The sequence below is a fragment of the Rhinoderma darwinii genome, chromosome 2 (genome assembly GCF_050947455.1).
Source record: "Rhinoderma darwinii isolate aRhiDar2 chromosome 2, aRhiDar2.hap1, whole genome shotgun sequence".
Lineage (NCBI taxonomy): Eukaryota > Metazoa > Chordata > Amphibia > Anura > Rhinodermatidae > Rhinoderma > Rhinoderma darwinii.
In genome coordinates, this window is record NC_134688.1 from 251,144,740 (window position 1) to 251,165,203 (window position 20,464).

Here is a 20,464-nt window from a genome sequence, read left to right on the forward strand (position 1 = left end):
GTAACGCGAAGAAGGTTTTGGCGCAAAGGGAAAGCAAATGGATAGTTATGTTGGGATCCATGACTCCACGGGGACTCGATGAGAATCTCAGTTTTGTTCCATTTTTGTAGGTTTATCTCATAGTCCCTACCACCTATGTATGTCTCTATCTGTAGTTTTAATTTTATGTATTTTATATGTCTTTTCACTAGATATGACGAGCAATTGACCATGCACCCTACTGTGTCCTTTGGAATCGGCCTGAACCCTATGAACCCTCGCGGGACAACATTCCCAAGAAAACTGCATTGCCAATAATGCTCCTATATAGGGACAATGACATCTGTCCCTTGACATGTACCTTTTTGAAATCATGGATATGGCTGACGTAACACTGATTGTATATAGATATAACACTGTTGATCTCTTTGTTGACACATATACGTATCTTATGCCCGTCCTGTATTTATATACTTTTTACTCTTATTCATGATTCTTTATTATATATTTTTTATTTTTTACTGATTTCACATTATATTATTCTATATGATGAATTACTAATTTAGGTCACATATGCACTTTATTCTATTTGTTTTTCACACTGTACATTCTTTTCTCTTTTTATCTCTATCTTGATATGGAGTCATATTTATTATTTTGTGCGTGGCTTATTTGGTTGTTATATATCGTTGCAATTATTATTAATATTGTATTTTGTATTCACTGTCACAGTACTTATGGGATCAAAGTAATATATAGTGGGCATGATGAACGTTTACAATTTATGTCATTAATATACTGTACAGACGTAATAATCGGGGTCAGCATTGTGTATGCAATGTCATTATAAGTGTTCATCTTTCTGTATACAATTTGGCCCTTTTTCTTGGGGCCCATAGTGGGCGCTATATTCACTCTTGATATATACACATATGGGTTGAAGATATCATCCTTTACTATACACATATCCGTAGCTACAGTATCCATAGCAACAGTAACTTGTATTCTATTAATTTTTTTATTTTATTTACTCCCTATGACCTTACATATCATTATATTTAATAATTAGTGTTCTTTTCCATTGGGGATAGGAATAGATTATGCGATTTAGTTGGAGACTGTGGTCATGTAGGAAGTATACATACAGGGATGCATATTTTCGATGCATTTGATATGTGAGTGGCTGTGATTATCGGCCAGGGGACACATACCGTTATAGATTCCATTGTCCTTGATTCGGCGGTGCTGTGCGCATGTCCGCTGCGGCGGCTGAGTGCGGGGCATCCCCCCTCCGTCTCCGTGGGCGCATTGCGCATGTCCGGAACTCCCGTCACGCGTCAGGATTCCGGATGTGTGCTGCCGTGCCTGGAGCCGGATGTGGGGCCTGCCTCGCTTCCGGCTGCTTCAGCGTTCATGCGCCGCTGTGCACCATTGTAATCAATGGACATGGACAATATATAAAGGGGTAGTGGTGGGACATACACAGTTATATATCCCCTTGCGGAAGCTTTTCATGGCGAAACGCGCATCTGGGTATACGGCGGAGCAGACACTCCTTTACCTTCTGTCTCACACATGGGTAAGTCCCTTGATTTGACCATTCAACCCTATGCTATGCATTGTCTTTGATTGTAACTGTGGGGTGGTCCATACAGTGTTGGGTATTTGCTTGCCCATATATTACAGTGTGCAGCAGTTTGTGAGTGCGGTCTCCGCAACTTTACTAGAGTCATACTTGTTGGTTCATTTTTTAATTTATATGTTGTTTGTCCAAATAAAATTTATAACTTTTTATATATTGATACATTGGCGTTAAAGGCTCTTTTGTCTCTTTGTGCTATAACTATCTGTGTATGGAGCTGCCTAGATGATTTTGGGGGGACAGTGGTGCTTTTAGCAGTCTCCAGCCGTTAACACCACTCTGTTTGGAGTCTATATATTTATTTTAAGTTTCTTGAGGAGTGGTGAGGGAGCCTACTGACTGACTCACTTCCTCACGAATAATAGCCCTAAGTTCAGACATAAATGTAGGCTGTTCCTCTTTTAGTAGTTTTGTGATACAGTCTTGACACAACTGTTTCTTATGCGATTCTAGCAGTTTTTTCCCACAAGTTGCACATTTTTTAACTTTCTTTTTAGGGTCTGTTTGTCTCTGAGAGGAATCCTTATCCTAGAGAAAAAAAGACAGGTAAAGTAAGGTTTACTCCAAGGGTGAGACTCACATGACCCTGGGACATATCTGGAATTCCGTCAGAACGAGATAGTTCCATTACCACAACAAGCAAATGCAATATCCAAATCAACAAGATACATGCTTTAAGGCTGTATATACAACTCCACGTTAGAGGTATTCGCTCTAACAACATACCTGTGCGGGTCCCTTTAAATGCGGGCGTTTTGAATTTTCCACCTTCCAAGATGGCCGCGGACCGGAAGTCGCCCGGCGTAATTTCCAGTGTTGCGGCTACTCCCTGGGATGCGGCCACGTCATAGCCGGCGACTCGTCACTTCCGGCTACGCTGCCGCTCACGTCACTTCAGACTCCGGCCGAAACCTGGACTTGGGAATCCCAAACCTCCACGCTACCGGAATCCGCCTAGGATTCCGAAGGTTGGTGCTTTGGTTGGGAAGCTAAGGGACCTCTCGTTAGAGAGGTAATTAGCCTTGGCACATAGGGGGAATTTATCCAGGAGCGGTCTCTCTCCTCCTGACACTGTAGGGACAGGAAGAACACTGGCAAGTGGGAGGGGCCTTTTAATCTCTCGGTCTTCCCGTCCCTATAGAGGTCAATAGGCCAACCTCCTGTGGTGCAGTCACGAGGGATGTACTGGAAATACTAGATGAGTAATCTTCTGTTGTTTTTAAAAGGGCCTTCGATCAATGATTATAGTGACACTGAATTGTGATGTGGAGGCGGCCTTCTGATTCACTGAGACAGTCATTACCTGTTGGAGTTATTTTTTTAAGGGGGCTACTATACGGGCCTTGGGGCTGTGCGGTCTCCTATTCCTTTTTTGAGGTTTTCAGTAGCTTTGTGAAATGGGTGTTCCAGGTGTCATACTGGTTCAGGTCAATAATCCATTACCTGGATGACTATTTCGATGTAGGCCCATACTGGGTCCGAGGTGTGCCCAAACACGTTTAACACCATCATGGGAATTTGGACCTGTTTTGGTATACCTATTGCAGCAGACAAGATGGTGGGTCCCATTATTTGTTTGACTTTTTGACGTCAGCTGCTTGGCCTCAAGAAGAAATGCAACAGTTGTACTGATGGGGATGCTTCGGGAGTTACAATTTGCTTTACTTTTCAGGAATGAAGGTTGTATGGCTGTGACTAGATTACTGTCGGAGTGCCTGTCCGTGGTTTGGCCAAATGGTTGTGATTTCACGTTTTTTTTTTCCCCCCTAGACATTCTTTGGGGTTTTTCCGGTTGGGCAGCTGCTGACTGGAAGCAATTATTAGCTAAGTGCTCTTGGCTGAAAATATGAGGCTAAATAATCCATCTGTGTGGATTAGGTTACGAGAGACTAAAATGGACCAGTTAACCAAAGGGACTGAGTGAGCCTTGTGGCCTGCTGTTGGCTCTTGCATGCTAATGGCTCTCCACTGAAACGGTTCCAATTTTTGGCTGTGTTGAGGAACTGTGTGGTTTGGGCTTGTGGGAATATGTTGGTATTTGAGACATACTCTTTTAGGGGTGGAAGCGACCAGGTTGGGTCTTGATAATCATTTAGAGTCGGACAGCTGCAAGAGATTAGGTCTGGGCATTGGTGGATCCCAATCACAGCAAAGTGATAGGAGTGGGGTCTTGTGGTATGGGGTATAGGTCTGGTCAGAATGTGGGTGGTTTGGGACAGAGTTTCTGCTTTTTCTAACTTTTTTGTGTGGTATGATTTCGCAAGCGCACCTCACCTTAGGGCATGGATATTTCGGCATTACTTTGTCTTCTGGGCCCCAGCCGAGATCTGAAGTGCGGAGGCCAGGACTACTGCTTGGCTTTCCTCTGGAAAAGGCAGTGCTAAGGTGGTTTGGTTCCTCGGTCTTCGATGGGACAGTGTGTTGAATGAGGTCTTACATATATATTGTACTATTTTAATCTTACTCTACACTGTGTTCTGTACTTAATCCTGAAGAGGCTCCTGTTCTCAGTAAAGAAAGTGATTCACCAGCTTCCAGCAGATCTTTTGGACTTTTCTATAGAAGGATATGCTTTAAATATTAAATAAAATTATCTGCTTATTTTTCCTTTCATCCTGATTTCATTTTATTTTTAGTTGACATTTTTTGGGGTTTCAGAACCACTTACTAGTTTTCCATAGAGTTATTGTCTCAAGTTAAAATGGTTGACCCAGAAGGAATTAACACCCTCACATCGCCAATCTGCATATTTACGGCACTGAGGCATATACCTCATGCTGCACCTACGTAAATAAATGTGATCTTGTTTAATTGCTGATCATGCTGAATAGCGTCTGAACAAAAAGGGGTGGGAACTGTGAGCTCAATCATCCCGAAGCAATACAAAATACACTAAAAAGGGAAAAAAAACAAAACTGATGGATTTCCTTTGTACATTTTTTGCCACACACTGCCTTCTCTAGATACTGCCACAGCCCCCCTGTAGGTAATGCCACACAGCCTCCTCTATGTAGTGCCACACAGCCCCCTGTAGGTAATGCCACACAGCCCCCCTGAAAGTAGTTCTACACAGGACGCCTTTACATACCACCCCCCCCTACATTTCTGTAGCTAGCGCCACCGTTCCAGGAGAAGTCCCTGACTTCACTGTCCATATATATGGACAGTGAAGTCAGGGACTTTTCCTGGAGCAGAAACACCGGCCACTGCGCCGGGGATTCCGCTTCAGAAGTCCCTGACGTCACGGTGTCCATATATGGACAATGAAGTCAGGGACTTCCCCTGGAGCGGAAACACCAGCCACATGTTCGGGGATTCCGCTTCAGAAGTCCCTGACGTCACTGTGTCCATATATGGGCAGTGAGGTCAGGGACTTCTCCTGGAGCGGCATCCCCAATCTCCGGCCACAGCTTTGCTGAAGCTGTGGCATGGCATTGGGGATTCCGCTCCTACAGGGAGCAAAATAAATACCTTCCTCCTCCTCACATGCACTTCGCACTGTGAGGAGGTGGAGGAGAGAGCGAGCGATGGAAGACACGGTCGTCACTCGAAACACAGTCGAGTGATGGACGTGTATTACCCGGCCCTATAGACTTCTATGGGAGCTGGGCTGCAGGGAGAACAGCCGAAAATAGGGCATGTCCCATTTTTTGACGGCCCGGTTTCCCGGGTCGTCAAAAAGATCGGTAGTGTGAATAGCCCCATTTAGGGTCTATTGTTCCTACTGCGGCCGTGTGAATAGGGCCTTAGAATGTGGCATTCCAAAAGGTAACATTTTTATGTAGACATTCTGTCATTCTAAGGCCTTGGTCTTAAAAGGCTTAATATTGTAATTTGAGGGACTGTGTAGGCCGTAGTCTAATAACATAAGAGTACAAATATTTGAATTTTGCTTTCATGTTATAGGCTCTGTTCACATCTGCTCTAGGTTGTCCGTTATTCTGTTCCCGCATAGGAACAGAACGAGAAAAATGGAAGTGCCGGATCAGTCATATGATAGACCCCAAACATTAATTTGACTTTAATGGGTTCCGTCAGATTTCTGACATGGTGTCCGTCCTTTTGCCAGACAAAATAGAAATGCATGCTGCGCTATTTTGTCCGGCAAAGACTACAGACTCTGCGATGGAGCATTAATGAGCCATACAGTCCTGGGTATTCACTAGAGATGAACGAATAGTTCTGCCAATCCATAGAATACAATAGTTGAGTTGCCTATTTTCTGATAATAATGATAATGCAAATGGAAGCGATAGTTTCCGTTCATCGGTTCCTCTGATCGGTTGAACGCAACCCGAACGCTGATGTAAACAGGCCCTTAGAGCTTCTGTGAACTAGAATAGACAGATTGATAAACCCTCTACACAGCAAAAGTATGGCCACCATTAGGCCAGGATCAGACGCAGTTTTGATGCAGTTTTTGGTTCTGTCTTGTAGCCAAACACCGAAGTGTACACAAAGGAAAGGAGATGCATCAGACTTTTCTTTATACATTTCCTTCCTTTTGGATCCACTTCTAGTTTTGCCTAAAAAAAACTGAGCCAACAGCTGCATCAAAAACTGCGTATGTGATGCTGCTCTTACTTTGATCAAATGCACAAATAGGAGGTTGTATACAATTGGCCTCATTTATCAAAACATTTAAACAGAAAAATTGGCTTTGTTGCTCGTACTCCAGTTTTAGGATGCACTGCTTACTATGGACAAAAAGACCGTTGTGATAAATGAGGCCAAAGTGTTTCTTAAAGAGGCTCTGTCACCAGATTTTGCAACCCCTATCTGCTATTGCAGCAGATCGGCGCTGCAATGTAGATTACAGTAACGTTTTTATTTTAAAAAAACGAGCATTTTTGGCCAAGTTATGACCATTTTTGTATTTATGCAAATGAGGCTTGCAAAAGTCCAAGTGGGCGTGTTTAAAGTAAAAGTCCAACTGGGCGTGTATTATGTGCGTACATCGGGGCGTTTTTACTACTTTTACTAGCTGGGCATTCTGACGAGAAGTATCATCCACTTCTCTTCAGAACGCCCAGCTTCTGGCAGTGCAGACACACAGCGTGTTCTCGAGAGATCACGCTGTGACGTCACTCACTTCCTGCCCCCGGTCCTGCATCGTGTCGGACGAGTGAGGATACATCGGCACCAGAGGCTACAGTCAATTCTGCAGCAGCATCGGCGTTTGCAGGTAAGTCGATGTAGCTACTTACCTGCAAACGCTGATGCAGAATCAAATGTAGCCTCTGGTGCCGATGTGGCCGACACGATGCAGGACCTGGGGCAGGAAGTGAGTGACGTCACAGCGTGATCTCTCGAGAACACGCTGTGTGTCTGCACTGCCAAAAGCTGGGCGTTCTGAAGAAAAGTGGATGATACTTCTCGTCAGAACGCCCAGCTAGTAAAAGTAGTAAAAACGCCCCGATGTACGCACATAATACACGCCCAGTTGGACTTTTACTTTAAACACTCCCACTTGGACTTTTGCAAGCCTCATTTGCATAAATACAAAAATGGTCATAACTTGGCCAAAAATGCTCGTTTTTTAAAAATAAAAACGTTACTGTAATCTACATTGCAGCGCCTATCTGCTGCAATAGCAGATAGGGGTTGCAAAATCTGGTGACAGAACCTCTTTAAGTTTCAAGAAAGCCTACCATATAAAACGGTCCTTGGGCCTTTTGTGGGATTGGGAGGTCTAACCTCTGCCTGACTTGACCAGTCATGACCTCTCTGTACCCACAGTAGTGGTGCAAAGTATTGAAAGCTGCATATGTAGTCATAGGGGGCACCAAAAGTGATTTTGCTAATCTACAAGATAGAGGATCCGCAGTAGGTAGGTGTTGGGGTTAAGCCACTAAACTACCACCGAGCATTGACTTTCGGAATTCATAGAATATTTGGCCCTGCATACCTTTTAGTAAAATCCGATGGGTGCTGCCAGTTCTGGTTCTCCCGACTGGTCTGGTTCAATAATGAGGCCAGCTCATAATGAGGATCTGTTCAACAAATGCAGAGAAAGTCAAATACAAATCAACCTAAAAATGTGAAATCCTGTAAATGTGTAAAAACGAAAAATTAAGGCAATCTCCATTTTTGTATATGGAAACAAGTCCTAGTGCCAAGCTTTGCCAAATACATATGTACACGTGTATACTTCCGTTTATTTAGATTACACCAACAAATTTTTAGGTAATGTACTCTTAGAACACCAGTTTTAAACTCCTATCATACTTTTGTCTTTTTTGACACAAAAGTATTTAACATTTCATAAACTCCTACTGTAAATGATTTTTATATAATATATGAAACTTTTTATTGAAAATGTACTTTTAACGTTATTTTTATAGGTGGTGGGGGAGGGGGGGTATGATATCAATTCCTCCATAGACATTAACACTATAAATGTATGCTGTTCACAGTCTGGATAGATAACGTGTTACCTTTATTCTATGGGTCGGTATGATTATTGCGCTACCAAATAATAGGTTATTTTTATTTTTTTTAGGTTTTACTACGTTTGCACATAGCGCATTTCCTGGAAAACAATAATTGTTTTTATGTTGCCACATTCAAAAAGAGCTGTAACTTTTACATTTTTCCATCAATGTAGCTATATGTGGGCTTGTTTATTGCGGGACGAGTCATTTCTTTAACCCCTTCAGGACTGAGCCTGTTTTGGCCTTCAGGACGAAGCCAATTTTTCAAATCTGACATGTGTCACTTTATGTGGTAATAACTTCGGAATGCTTTTACCTATCCCAGCAATTCGGAGATTGTTTTCTCGTGACATATAGTACTTTGTTAGTGAAAAAATTTGGTCGATAAATTCAATATTTATTTGTAAAAAACACCAAGATTTGGAGAAAATTTGCATTTTTCTAAATTTAAATGTATCTGCTTGTAAAACAGATAGTAATACCACACAAAATAGTAACTAGTTTACATTTCCCGTATGTGCACTTTATGTTTGCATATTTTTTTTCAACATTCTTTTATTTTTCTAGAACGTTACATGGCTTAGAACTTTAGCAGCAATTTCTCATATTTTCAAGAAAATTTCAAAAGGCTATTTTTTTCAGGGACCGACCAGTTCAGAAGGGGCTTTGAGGGCCTTATACATTAGAAAGTCCCCATAAATCACCCCATTTTAAAAACTACACCCCTCAAAGTATTCAAAACAGCATTCAGAAATTGTTTTAACCCATTTAGGCATTTCACAGGAATTAAAGCAAAGTAGAGGTGAAATTTACAAATTTCATTTTTTTGCCGAAATTCTTTTGTAATAAAATTTTTTCAGTAGCACAGAAGGTTTTACCCGAGAAATGCAAGTCAATATTTATTGCCCAGATTCTGCAGTTTTTAGAAATATTCCACGTGGCCCTAGTGCGCTAATGGACTGAAACACAGGCCTCAGAAGCAAAGGAGCACCTCCTTTTTTTTAGACTATATTTTAGGCACAATGTCTGGTTTGAAGAGGTCTTGTGGGGCAAAACAGTAAAGACCCCCAAAAGTGACCCCATTTTGGAAACTGCACCCCTCAAGGAATTTATCTCGTTGTATAGTTAGCATTTTGAACCCACAGTTGTTTTGATAAATTTGAATTAGTATGTGAAGATGAAAATCTACTTTTTTTCTGAAAAAAACTATAATTTTTACAAGGAATAAAAGGAGAAAATGCACCCAAACATTTGTAAAACAATTTCTCCCGATTACAGAAATACGCCATATGTGGTAATAAACTGCTGTTTAGACCCACAGCAGAGCTTCGAAGAGAAGGAGCGCTATTTGGATTTTGGAGCTCAAAATTTAGCTGAAATGGTTTTCGGGTGCCATGTCGCATTTGCAAAGCCCCTGAGGGGCCAAAACAGTGGAAACCACACAAAAGTGACCCCATTTGGGAACATACACCACTTAAGGAATCTATCTAGGGTTATAGTGAGCATTTAGACCCCACAGGTCTTTTGCAGGATTGATTAGAATTAGGCCATGAAAATGAATATCAACATTATTTCCACTAAAATGTTTACATTTTTTAATTTCACAAAGGATAAAAAGGAGGAAAAAGCAGCCAAACATTTGTAACTCAAATTTCCCGAGTACGGCTATACCCCACATGTGGTCATAAATGTTTGTTTTCATTAGAAAGTAATTAACCCTTTCCAGACAGCAATTTTTTGCTTTTTCTTTTTTGTTTTTCCCTCCTCGCTTTCCAAGAGCCATACATTTTTTTATTTTTCCGCCAATAGAGCGGTGTGAGTGCTTATTTGTTTGCAGGATGAGCTGTAGTTTTGGTACCATTTTTTGGTATATACAACTTTTTGAGCACTTATATTTTTTGGTTGAGCCAAGGTGACCAAAAAAACAGCGATTTTGCCGTTTTAAATGCTTTATTTTTCACGGCGTTCACCGTGCGAGTTAAATAATGGTATATTGTAATAGTTTTGACTTTTACAGACACAGCGATGCCAATTTTGTGTATTTTTTTTACATTACTTTAGAGAAAAAAATGTAAAAATGTTTTTTTTTGGACTTTAAATATATATATATTTTTTTCACTAACAACAACTATTTACTTTTGTTTTTACACATTTTATTAGTCCCCCTAGGGGACTTGAACCAGCAATCAGTAGATAGGTGGTACAATACACTGCAATACTAATGTATTGCAGTATATTGTAATTTTTACAGGCTCCTGTAACAGCGCGATCGCTGTTCCTGTCCATTAGTCCCGGGTGTCAGCTGTAATACAAAGCTGACAGCCGCATCGTATGGCGCGGACTCAGAACGTGAGCCCGCTCCATACATCACCCCCCACACCACGACATGCTATTAAAGGGGTTGTCCGAGATAAAATGACTGTTTGTTAATGCTTGTAATTTATAAATATAAATACATTTGTAATATACTTACATTTGACGTCACAATCTGCACTGACTCTGGCCGCTGTGTTGATCTTCAATCCTTTTCCGGGTGTACGACACGTCACTTGTGACGTGCCGTGTATGGGCTGTTCTGCTGCAGACCGTAACGCGCATATGCGGTCCCTGCTGTTCTCGCGGTCCCTGCTGTTCTCGAGAGAACAGCAGGGACCGCGCATGCACGTTACAACAGAACAGCCCATACACGGCACGTCACAAGTTACGTGTCGTAAACCCGGAAAAGAATTGAAGGTCAACACAGCGGCCAGAGCCAGTGCAGAGAGTGACGTCACCCCGTCAAGTAACCCACGGCAGGATCTGGAAACGGGGCCACTTTGGAAAATGTAAGTATATTACAAATGTATTTATATTTATAAATTACAAGCATTAACACAATCATTTTATCTCGGACAACCCATTTAAGTCGTGGTGCGCAAAGGGGTTATTGCGCAGCGGATGGTGCAGAGTGAAAACTAAAATTTTCCACTGATTTTAGTGCACTATATGTTATACCCAGTTTGTGCCACTGAAGACAAATACCTCAAAATATTAACCGGGTTCTCCCGGGTATGGCGATGCCATATCGGTGGACGCAAACTGCTGTTTGGGCACGCTGTAGGACTCAGGGAGCGGGATTTGGCTTTTGGAGCGCAGATTTTGCTTGGTAATAGTTCTGTTTGGGGTTTTGCTGGTATTTCAGTTTATAATGTGGGGGCATATGTAATCTGTGCGGAGTACATCAGGACATAATAAGAGGGTATAATAATGCGGTAAATAAATAATAATCTGCAGATATGTGGCCAGTGTCCCACTGAAAAATGGTGCCCAATCTTATCCGCTTTTGGAACACGCTGCACATTTTGCATCGCCATATTCGGAGAGCCAGAACTTCTTTATTTTTTCACCACCGGAGCGGTGTGAGGCCTTATTTGTTGCAGGACAAGCTGTAGTGTTCATTGGTACCATTTTGGGGTACATGCGATTTTTTTAATCACTTTTTATTCCATTTTTTGCCAAGCAAGGTGACCAAAAACCAGGAATTCTGACAATGTTTTTTATTCTTTTTATGGCGTTCACCCTGGGCTATAAATGACCATCATACTTTATTCTGCGGGTCGGTACGATTACGGCGATGTATATTGTTTTTTTTATCTTTTGCAGCGTTTCCTATAATAAAAGGCTTATAAATAGGGAGGAAAAAAAAACGCGTCGGAAAACGTGCCAAAAATGAGCGGAAAAAACGGCTCTCGGGAAAAAGAAGGGACATGCCCTATCTTCGGGCGTTTACGTATCTGACCTCCTATTGACATCAATGGGAGGCAGAGAAAGCGTATTTTGCGGTGTTTTTTGCCCGTGGCGCTCAATGGCAGCGGGCAAAAAATGCAGCGAAAATCGATGTGCAGGCAGACCAAAATCTGATTCAAAATTCCAAACAGAAGTAAAATCTTCCTGCAAAAAACTCTGTGTGAACCCAGCCTTAGACTTGCAGCTCTGATCGCTGCTGGAATACATTACACTACCTACGTAGTGTAATGCATGCCAACTGTCATTGTGACGTGACAGTCACTCTCACAGTAAGCCTATGAGGACCAGCCCCCGGCTGGTGCTTATAGGCTTCTGTACATGGCAGGTCGGAGGCCATTGTCTGGCCTCCGGTTGCTGTGACAAGGATCGCCAGCTCCCGCAAATGCATGTGGGGGCTGGCGATCTGCTCAAACCTCATAAAATGCGGCGATCGCAATCGACCGCCACATCGAAAAGGTTAATTGCCCAAATCAGCGGCGATGGGCCGCTGATCGGCAACATGGAGAGCAGGGCAGACACCCTGCACAGTTAACCGCCGCTGCGATGTAGCACCGCGCGGCGCTTAACTGTTAAAGTGCGTACGGAACTGCACGCCCAGGTGCGCAGTTACTGCTGACCTGGACGTGCATTTATGCCAAGGTGCGGGAAGGGGTTAATAGAAACATTTTGGGGTGCATATCAGTTTATTAACTTTTATAACTTTTTTTGGGGGGGGTGGAAATAAAGCAATGCAGCAGTTTATTTTATGTGTTGACCTTATTAAACGGGTTGTTACGATCACGGCTATACCATATTTGTGTATTTATTTTTACGTTTTTGCTAAATAAAACTACTTTATATATAAATATTTTATTTTCACTGTGAACACTTTTTCCCTAATAAACTTTGCATATTGAAGTCCCCTAGTGGGACTTGAACAATATTGAATCTACTGATCGCTTATATAATGCTTTGATATAATCAGTATACCAAAGCACTATTGCCGGTCAGTGTAAAACGGAAAGGCAATTTATAAGGATGTTGCCTAATAGGCAAATAGCAAGCCTGGGGGCACCGATGGGGTGAGAGGGAGTCTTCTCTCTCTGTAGCCACTTAGATTCTGCAGTCGCCATTGACAACAGCATCTAAAAAGTGTTAAATGGCCGGGATTAGAGGCAACTCCAATCCTGGCCATTGCAGCGGAATGTCAGCTATATATTACAGCCAGCACCTTCTGGGGATGGTGCGGGTACAGCTCCTGTGCCCATGCCATCCACTGGAAGTACCATTACAGGATGTAATGGTACGCACACCAAATATCGATTTGATTTAGATTTCTCTTCTGTTTATTCACTTTCTATTTTGTTAATTGATTAAAAAAAAACAACTATACACACACACACACACACACACACACACACACACACACACACACACACACACACACACACTTTATATTAGAATGTATAGATCCCATAGAGGTTAGTGGGTGCTGTATAAATAAGTATGCAGTAATCTCCCCCATGTAGTTGCTGTAAGTGTCTGGAACTTTATTAGACATGTTTAACACTAGTGTCACGGCTTCCGTTTACCCCAATGACAGATCCATTTTTTAACAGATCTCATTGACTTATAATGTGATCCATCAGGTTTTAATGGAGGTACTGCTGGCAGAAAATGGAGTGTGTGAACATGCCCTAATATAGTATGTCAATAATAATGCAGTAGTAGAGGCCCTAAATCCAGACTTTTCCTTGCTGGCTCCTCACTTTTTCAAACGGATACCTTGGTCTGAGTGGAATTTGTCCAGACCGCTTTCACTATCCTAGACCTCCATGGTTGTTTCATTGTCCACAAGCCATCATACATTGACTCAATCAGTGGCCGAAACTACCTTTAAAGGGGTTGTCAAACGAAAAGAAGAACGGATTTAGGTTTTTAATTTGTTTGTATTATTTTGTTATTTTACTTGACAATTGTAAAGCACTGGGGAATATGTTGGCGCTATAAAAATAAAGACTATTATTTCTTTATCCATGTGGTGGGTTTCTTACTTTCTAAGTTACATTCTCCTTGCCCATTAACGTGCATCAAAACCTGATTACAGTAAACTTGCTTATTTGTCTCCAATTCAAAATCCGATAGAAATGATCTGGAAAAAAAAAATAAAAAAATTTAAAGAAATTTGTAAGCAAATCAACACACAAAATAAATACATCAGTACTGCAATACAAAAACTGGTCTAGCAAATGTTCTTAATAGGATCAATAGTAGAAATAATCAATGTATTATACAACCAATGAATATGGACTTATTTACAGAATTGGACATACTGCATGTCTAGGTTAGGATTGCAATATTGGCTTTTAAAAAAAAAATAAAAATATTTTTGGATATAAGCAATTACATATGTAAAGGAAATTGTTGACAGAGTATATATAAAAGCTGGGCTTTATGTTAGTGGTAAAATTTGGTCGATATATTCAGTACTTATTTGTGAAATATTGCAAAATTTTGAGAAAAGTATGAAAAATAGCATTTTTCTGAATTTAAACGCATCTACTTGTAAAACAGACGGTTATACCACCCAAAATAGTTACTAGTTCACATTTCCCATATGTCTACTAGGGATGCACGATGCATCGAAACGGTTTCGATACTCTGCATCCCCAAACGGTTCGATACAGTTATTTCATGTATTTCGATACTTAGCTGTGCGGCTGCACAGCTCTGTATAGTAACACATGAATGTATGAGAGCGGGGCAGCGGCTGTGTGATACAGTCATAGCCGCGCTCCTGAGTCCTGATAACAAGTGCTCGGGGTCAGGATGATGCGATGCGGCCGGCGCTGCACTAATGAGCGGCGGCACTGAAAACAGAACATGGCGGGCGCACTGCAAAACACCCCTATGTTCTGTCCTCCGTGCTTGAACCGCCGGCCGCAACCCCTAATGCTGACTGCGCGCGCACTTCCTGTCAGGAGCGGGGCAATGACTGTATTGCACAGCTGCAGCCCCGCTGGTGGAAATCAGAGAAACCCCTCATCTCCGCCGCTATTCCCGTGAATGCTGCGATCAAAGCGGACTGCAGCATTCAGGGGAAAATGAGAAGGGGGGATGCCCCTTGGATCGCGTCACAGGGAATTCCTGTGACGCGATTGAGGGACATACCATATATGGGCAGACAGCCTAGGGTCCATTGAAGGACCCGAGGACTGTCCTACCATATTTCCTGTTAGGGCATACTTAGGTATGTCCTAACAACTGCCTGTCTACGATCAGTACACAGGCTAATGTACTGTAATATAGATATATGCCAGTACATTAAAGTTTAAAAAAATAAAGTAAAAACAAAGTAATGTAAAATAAAAATACACATGCACATATTTTACAATAAATATTAAGTCTCAATACATAAAATATACACATATTCGGAGTTGGCGCGGCCATAATAACTTGCACAACAATTTTTTTGCATCATTTATGATGTGTACGCTGTAAAAAAAAACAAAAAAAAACTGCTTTCTATCACTTATTGTTGGGCACAAGGTGTGATGAATTTAACCTCCATGTGCCTCACATTAATAGTAATTAACCCCATCATGTACCTTACACCTTGACCCATTATCACTGAGAAACATGATGGGGTTAATTACTATTAATGTGAGGCACACGGAGGTTAAATTCATCATCACACCTCGTGCCTCACATCAGAAAATGGAAGAACTTTTTTTTTTTTTATTACTGTTGGCAAAGTATCGAATTGGTATCGAAATCGCAATACTAAACGAAGTATCGGTATCGAAGTCCAAATTCTGGTATCGTGACATCCCTAATGTCTACTTTAGATTTGCATCGTTTTTTGAACACTCTTATTTTTCTTGAGCGTTACAAGGCTTAGAACATAAACCGCAATTTTTCATATTTTTAAGAAAATTTCAAAAGCCTTTTTTTTCAGGTACCTGTTCAGTTCTGAAGTGGCTTTGAGGGGGCTATGAATTAGAAACCCCCATAAACTCCACATTTTAAAAACTGGACCGCTCAAAGTATTCAAAACAGCATTTAGAAAGTTTTTTTTAACCCTTTAGGCATTTCACAGGAATTAAAGCAAAGTGGAGGTGATATTTGTAAATTTCATTTTTCTTGTCAAATTGCAATTTTTTTTATTTTTTTTTCTGTAACACGGAAGGTTTTACCAGAGAAACACTACTAAATATGTATTGTCCAGATTCTGCAGTTTTTAGAAATGTCCCACATGTGGCTCCAGTGTGCTCGTGGACTAAAACACAAGCCCCAGAAGCAAAGAAGCACCTAGTGCATTTTGGGGCCTCTTTTTAATTAGAATATATTATAGGCAGCATGCCAGGTTTGAAGAGGTGTTGAGGTGCCAAAACAGTAGGAATCCCCCAAGAGTTAACCGCATTTTGGAAACTACACACCTCAAGGAATTTATTTATGGTTGTTGTGACCATTTAGACCCCACAGTTTTTTCACAGCACCTATTTGAATTGGGCTGTGAAATTAAAAAAAATGACATTTTTTCCAATAAGATGTAATTTCTGATCAAAATGTCTTATTTTCACAGGGCACAAAATACCCCATTTTGTTGCCCAATTTGTCCTTAGTGTGGCAACACCCCATTTGTGGTGATAAACTGCCATTTGGGCCCATGGGAGGGCTCAGAAGGAAAGGAGCGCTATGTGTTTGTCCAGATTTTGCTGGATTGGTTTTCGGGTGCCATGTCGCATGTGCAGAGTCCCAGAGATATCAAAGCAATGGAAACCCACCAGAAGTGACCCCATTTTGGAAACGACACCCCTCAAGGAATTCATTTAGGGGTAATGTGACTATTTAGACCCTACAGTTTTTTCACAGAATTTGATTGAATTAGGCTGGGAATTAAAAAAATTATTTTTTTTCCAATAAATTGTAGTTTTCGCTCAAAATTTCTTACTTACTTTAACAAGGAATAAAATACCCCATTTTGTTGCCCAATTTGTCCTGAGTGCGGCAATACCCCATTTGTGGTGATAAACTGCCGTTTGGGCCCATGGGAGGGCTCAGAAGGAAAGGAGCACCATTTGGCCTACTGGGGATTTTCTGGTGCGAAGTCATATATGCAGAAGCCCCTGAGGTACTAGTACAGTTGAAACCCCCAAGAAGTGACCCCGTATTAAAAACTACACCCCTTAAGGCATTCATCTAGAGGTGTAATGAGCATTTTGACCGGAGACATACACCCCATAAACTGTAATGTGGGTTCTCCTGGGTACGGCAATACCCTCAATGTGGCTGTTATCAGCTGCCTGGGCACACAGCAGGGCTCAGGAGGGAAAGATGAGGGAAAGATGAGGGGGATAAGCTGTGCAGAGTGCATCAGGGTAAGTAAAACTGGAGTAGATTGAAAATCAAGGGATGTATGATACATTTTAAAACACTTTCATACAGAGCTCTGGTTTTTCGGGACACGTGTCACATTGATATATTGTGTCCTTCCTTATCCCCCTCTTATAGCAGACTTTGCACCTCTTTTGACCTTTGCCCTTCTTGCCAGTTTGGGGAACTTCTCCTGGAAAGTGTTGCCCTGGTATGATGCGTGTGGCCTCGCTTCCAGAAGTACTGGGACCCCACCCCCCTTCCTGGTCCCTAAAGATTAGGTTCTTGATAACCACCTCTTGAAATTCCAGGAAAGTTCCTGTCTGGCCTGTGCATCGACGTAGCACGTACACATTGTACAATGCCATCTGTATGATGTGCACGGCCAGCTTTTTATACCACACTGCATGGCGCTGTAGGGCTTCAGGACAAGTCCACCCCTCCCATGTACCGATTGTAGTCCGGGATGCAGTCTGGTTTGGGGGTCTCTGTACTGGTACCTCGTACAGGTACATGGGTACTGGTGTGGGTATGTATTGTTGTCAATACAAGGACATCTCTCTTGTCCTTGTACTTGACACACCATATGTTGCTGCTAGAATGTGCCCTGCTCTCACCCCTTCTTGTTTGGCCTGAAGAGTCTTAGGGAGGCCTCTCAGATTTCTTCTAGCAGTGCCACATGCCGCAGTACTTCTGGAAGCGAGGCAGTTGAAGAGTGGGACGCTGGTATAAAAATTATGCAGGTAGAGGTGGTAACCCTGGTCCAGCAGTGGGTGCACCAAATCCCACACAATTTTTGCATTGACTCCCGGTAAGGGGGGGGGGGGTGGGCATTCTGGGGGCTGAATACTGGTGTCCTTCCCTTCATATATCCTAAATTTGTAGGTATACCCTGAAGCTCTCGCACACAGCTTATACATCTTCACCCCATACCTTGTCCTCTTACTCGGCAGGTACTGGCAGAATTGAAGCCTCCCTTTAAAATGTACCAAGGATTCAATAGAAATACACTTCTCGGGGGTGTATGCTTGGGAAAACCAGGCACTGAAACGGTCTAATAGTGGTCTCCGTTTATACAAACGGTCAAAACTTGGGTCATCTCGGGGTGGGCACTACTCATTATCAGTATAATGTAAGAAGCGAAGTATTGCCTCATTTTTATTTTTTTTTTAGGTTCCAGTTCAGTTCTGAAGTTACTTTGACGGGCGCATATATTAGAAACCCCTATCAAACACCCCATTTTAGAAACTAGACCTCTCAAACTATTCACAACAGCATATAGAAAGTGTATTAACCCTTTAGGTGTTTCACAGGAATTTAGAGCAGGGTAGAGGTGAAATGTAATTAATTTAATTTATTAGGTACCATGTGCGGTTTGAAGGGGTCTTGTAGTGCCAAAACAGTGGAAACCCCCCAAAAGTTACCCTATTTTGGAAACTAGACCCCTTGAGGAATTCATTGTAGTTTTCATGGGGTGCATGCAACTTTTTGATCAGTTTTTATTCTATTTTTAACTAAAAAACGAATTATTCTACTATTGTTTTTTTTTTGTTTTGTTTTTTTACCGCATTCACCGTGCGCTATAAATGACATTCACTTTATTCTGCGGGGCGATACCATATGTTTATAGTTTTTTTTTTATGTCTTATGGCGTTTGCACGATAAAATACTTTTTGTAAAAAATCATTCACTTTTTGTGTTACCTTATTCTAAGCGCCATAACTTTTTTATTTTCCCATGAAGAAAGCCGTGCAAGGACTTGTTTTTTGCGTAACCAACTGTAGTTTCGATCAGGACCATTTTTAGGTACATGCGACTTTTTGATCTCTTTTTATTCCATGTTTTGAGAGGTAAAGTGACCAAACAATTGTGATACTGGTATGGTTTATTATTATATTTTCTTTTATGGCGTTCAACGTGCGGGATAAATAACGACATAATTTTGTAGTTCAGGCCGTTACGGACCCAGTGATACCAATTATGTATAGTTTATTTATTAATAATAAAGGACTGATAAGTGAAAAAGGGGGATTATTACTTTTAAAACTTTTAATTTTCTTATTTTTACACAACTTTTTTTTACTTTTTTACACTTCTTTACTTTGTTCCACTAGGGAACTTGAGGGCAGGAGGCCCTTATCGCTATTCTAATACACTGCACTACATGCGTAGTGCAGTATATCAGAGCTGTCAGCTACTCACTGACAGGAAGCTTAGTGGGTCCTGACTTAGTCAGGACCCACTAGGCTTCCGTCGATGGCGTAGCCAGAGGCCATTGTTAGGATTCTGGTTGCCATAGTCACCATCGCCGCTCGCTATCATGGATCGGGCTGACGATTGTGGCTTAACCCTTAAGAAGCTGCGATCCGGGTTAATCGGCAGGGCTTGATTGAGCTGTGATAGTCTGCTGTCTGAAACAGCAGCTGTCACAGCTCGTGAACGCGCCGGCGGAAAATGACGCTGCATTTACTCCATGACCTACTATTCTCTAGTTAGCATGACCGAATAGTAGGTCATGGAGCGTTAAGGGGTTAATTATGGCATACTACAAACATAAAAAACATTATAACATATGCACAAATAAATCTTCAGACTCCTCCAAAGGTGGCTGATCTATCTATACCTGCCAATACAGTAAAAATAATTTAATCTGGTAAGAACAGAACATTATAGCTGCTAGATCAAAAGATAGATCTCAGTCAGACAGCTATCCTCTTCTACCTCCCCATAAACATGCATGATCGGCACCTCAAAGTATTTACTAACCCCTTCATGAATTTCAACTTTGGGAATGCTGCCTTCTAAAAAGGCAAAATATATATTTTCTCACATTTTTTTTTGTGTACTCCAATTTTTTTTTTCTTTGTGGGACACAGGGCTTGCTTTTAGGAGTTAAAATGGGAGCGGATATGAAATGATTTTGATTTAAAAATTTTTTAAAAAAAAGTAGTTCAATGAATAATTTTCACCCATAAAATTAATCCTCTTATTTTTTCATGCATAGCAGTTTTATATATGTGTACATTGTGTAGCATATGAGGTCCCTATAGCGCATAGAACAAAGATCCTATTTTAGTTCTAAATTAGTCTTTCTTCCTTAGCTTAAGACGCAGCATCTGTACATTGGGTTTAACGATCCAAGTACAGAATTTTTTTTTGTGAAGACGCAAAAGAATAGGACCGGGACAGGCAAAAATTGGTGGCCAGGGGTAATCCCTGTACCTCTTAGGGCTTATTCAGACGAACATGATATACGTGCGTGCAACGC

The 20,464-nt window shown here is 41.5% G+C and overlaps 1 protein-coding gene across 5 annotated transcripts in view; it reads right to left on the minus strand.

The window, feature by feature from the left end:
• Positions 1-20,464, minus strand: part of S100PBP (S100P binding protein) — an 83,817-nt gene that overhangs the window by 8,163 nt on the left and 55,190 nt on the right. For all 5 annotated transcript variants that reach the window (XM_075853107.1, XM_075853112.1, XM_075853109.1 and 2 more), the window contains 2 exons: positions 13,875-13,972; positions 7,530-7,614 (listed from right to left, as the gene is read on the minus strand). In XM_075853107.1, coding sequence (XP_075709222.1) covers positions 7,530-7,614; positions 13,875-13,972 — 183 coding nt within the window. The remainder of the gene's footprint in view (positions 1-7,529; positions 7,615-13,874; positions 13,973-20,464) is intronic.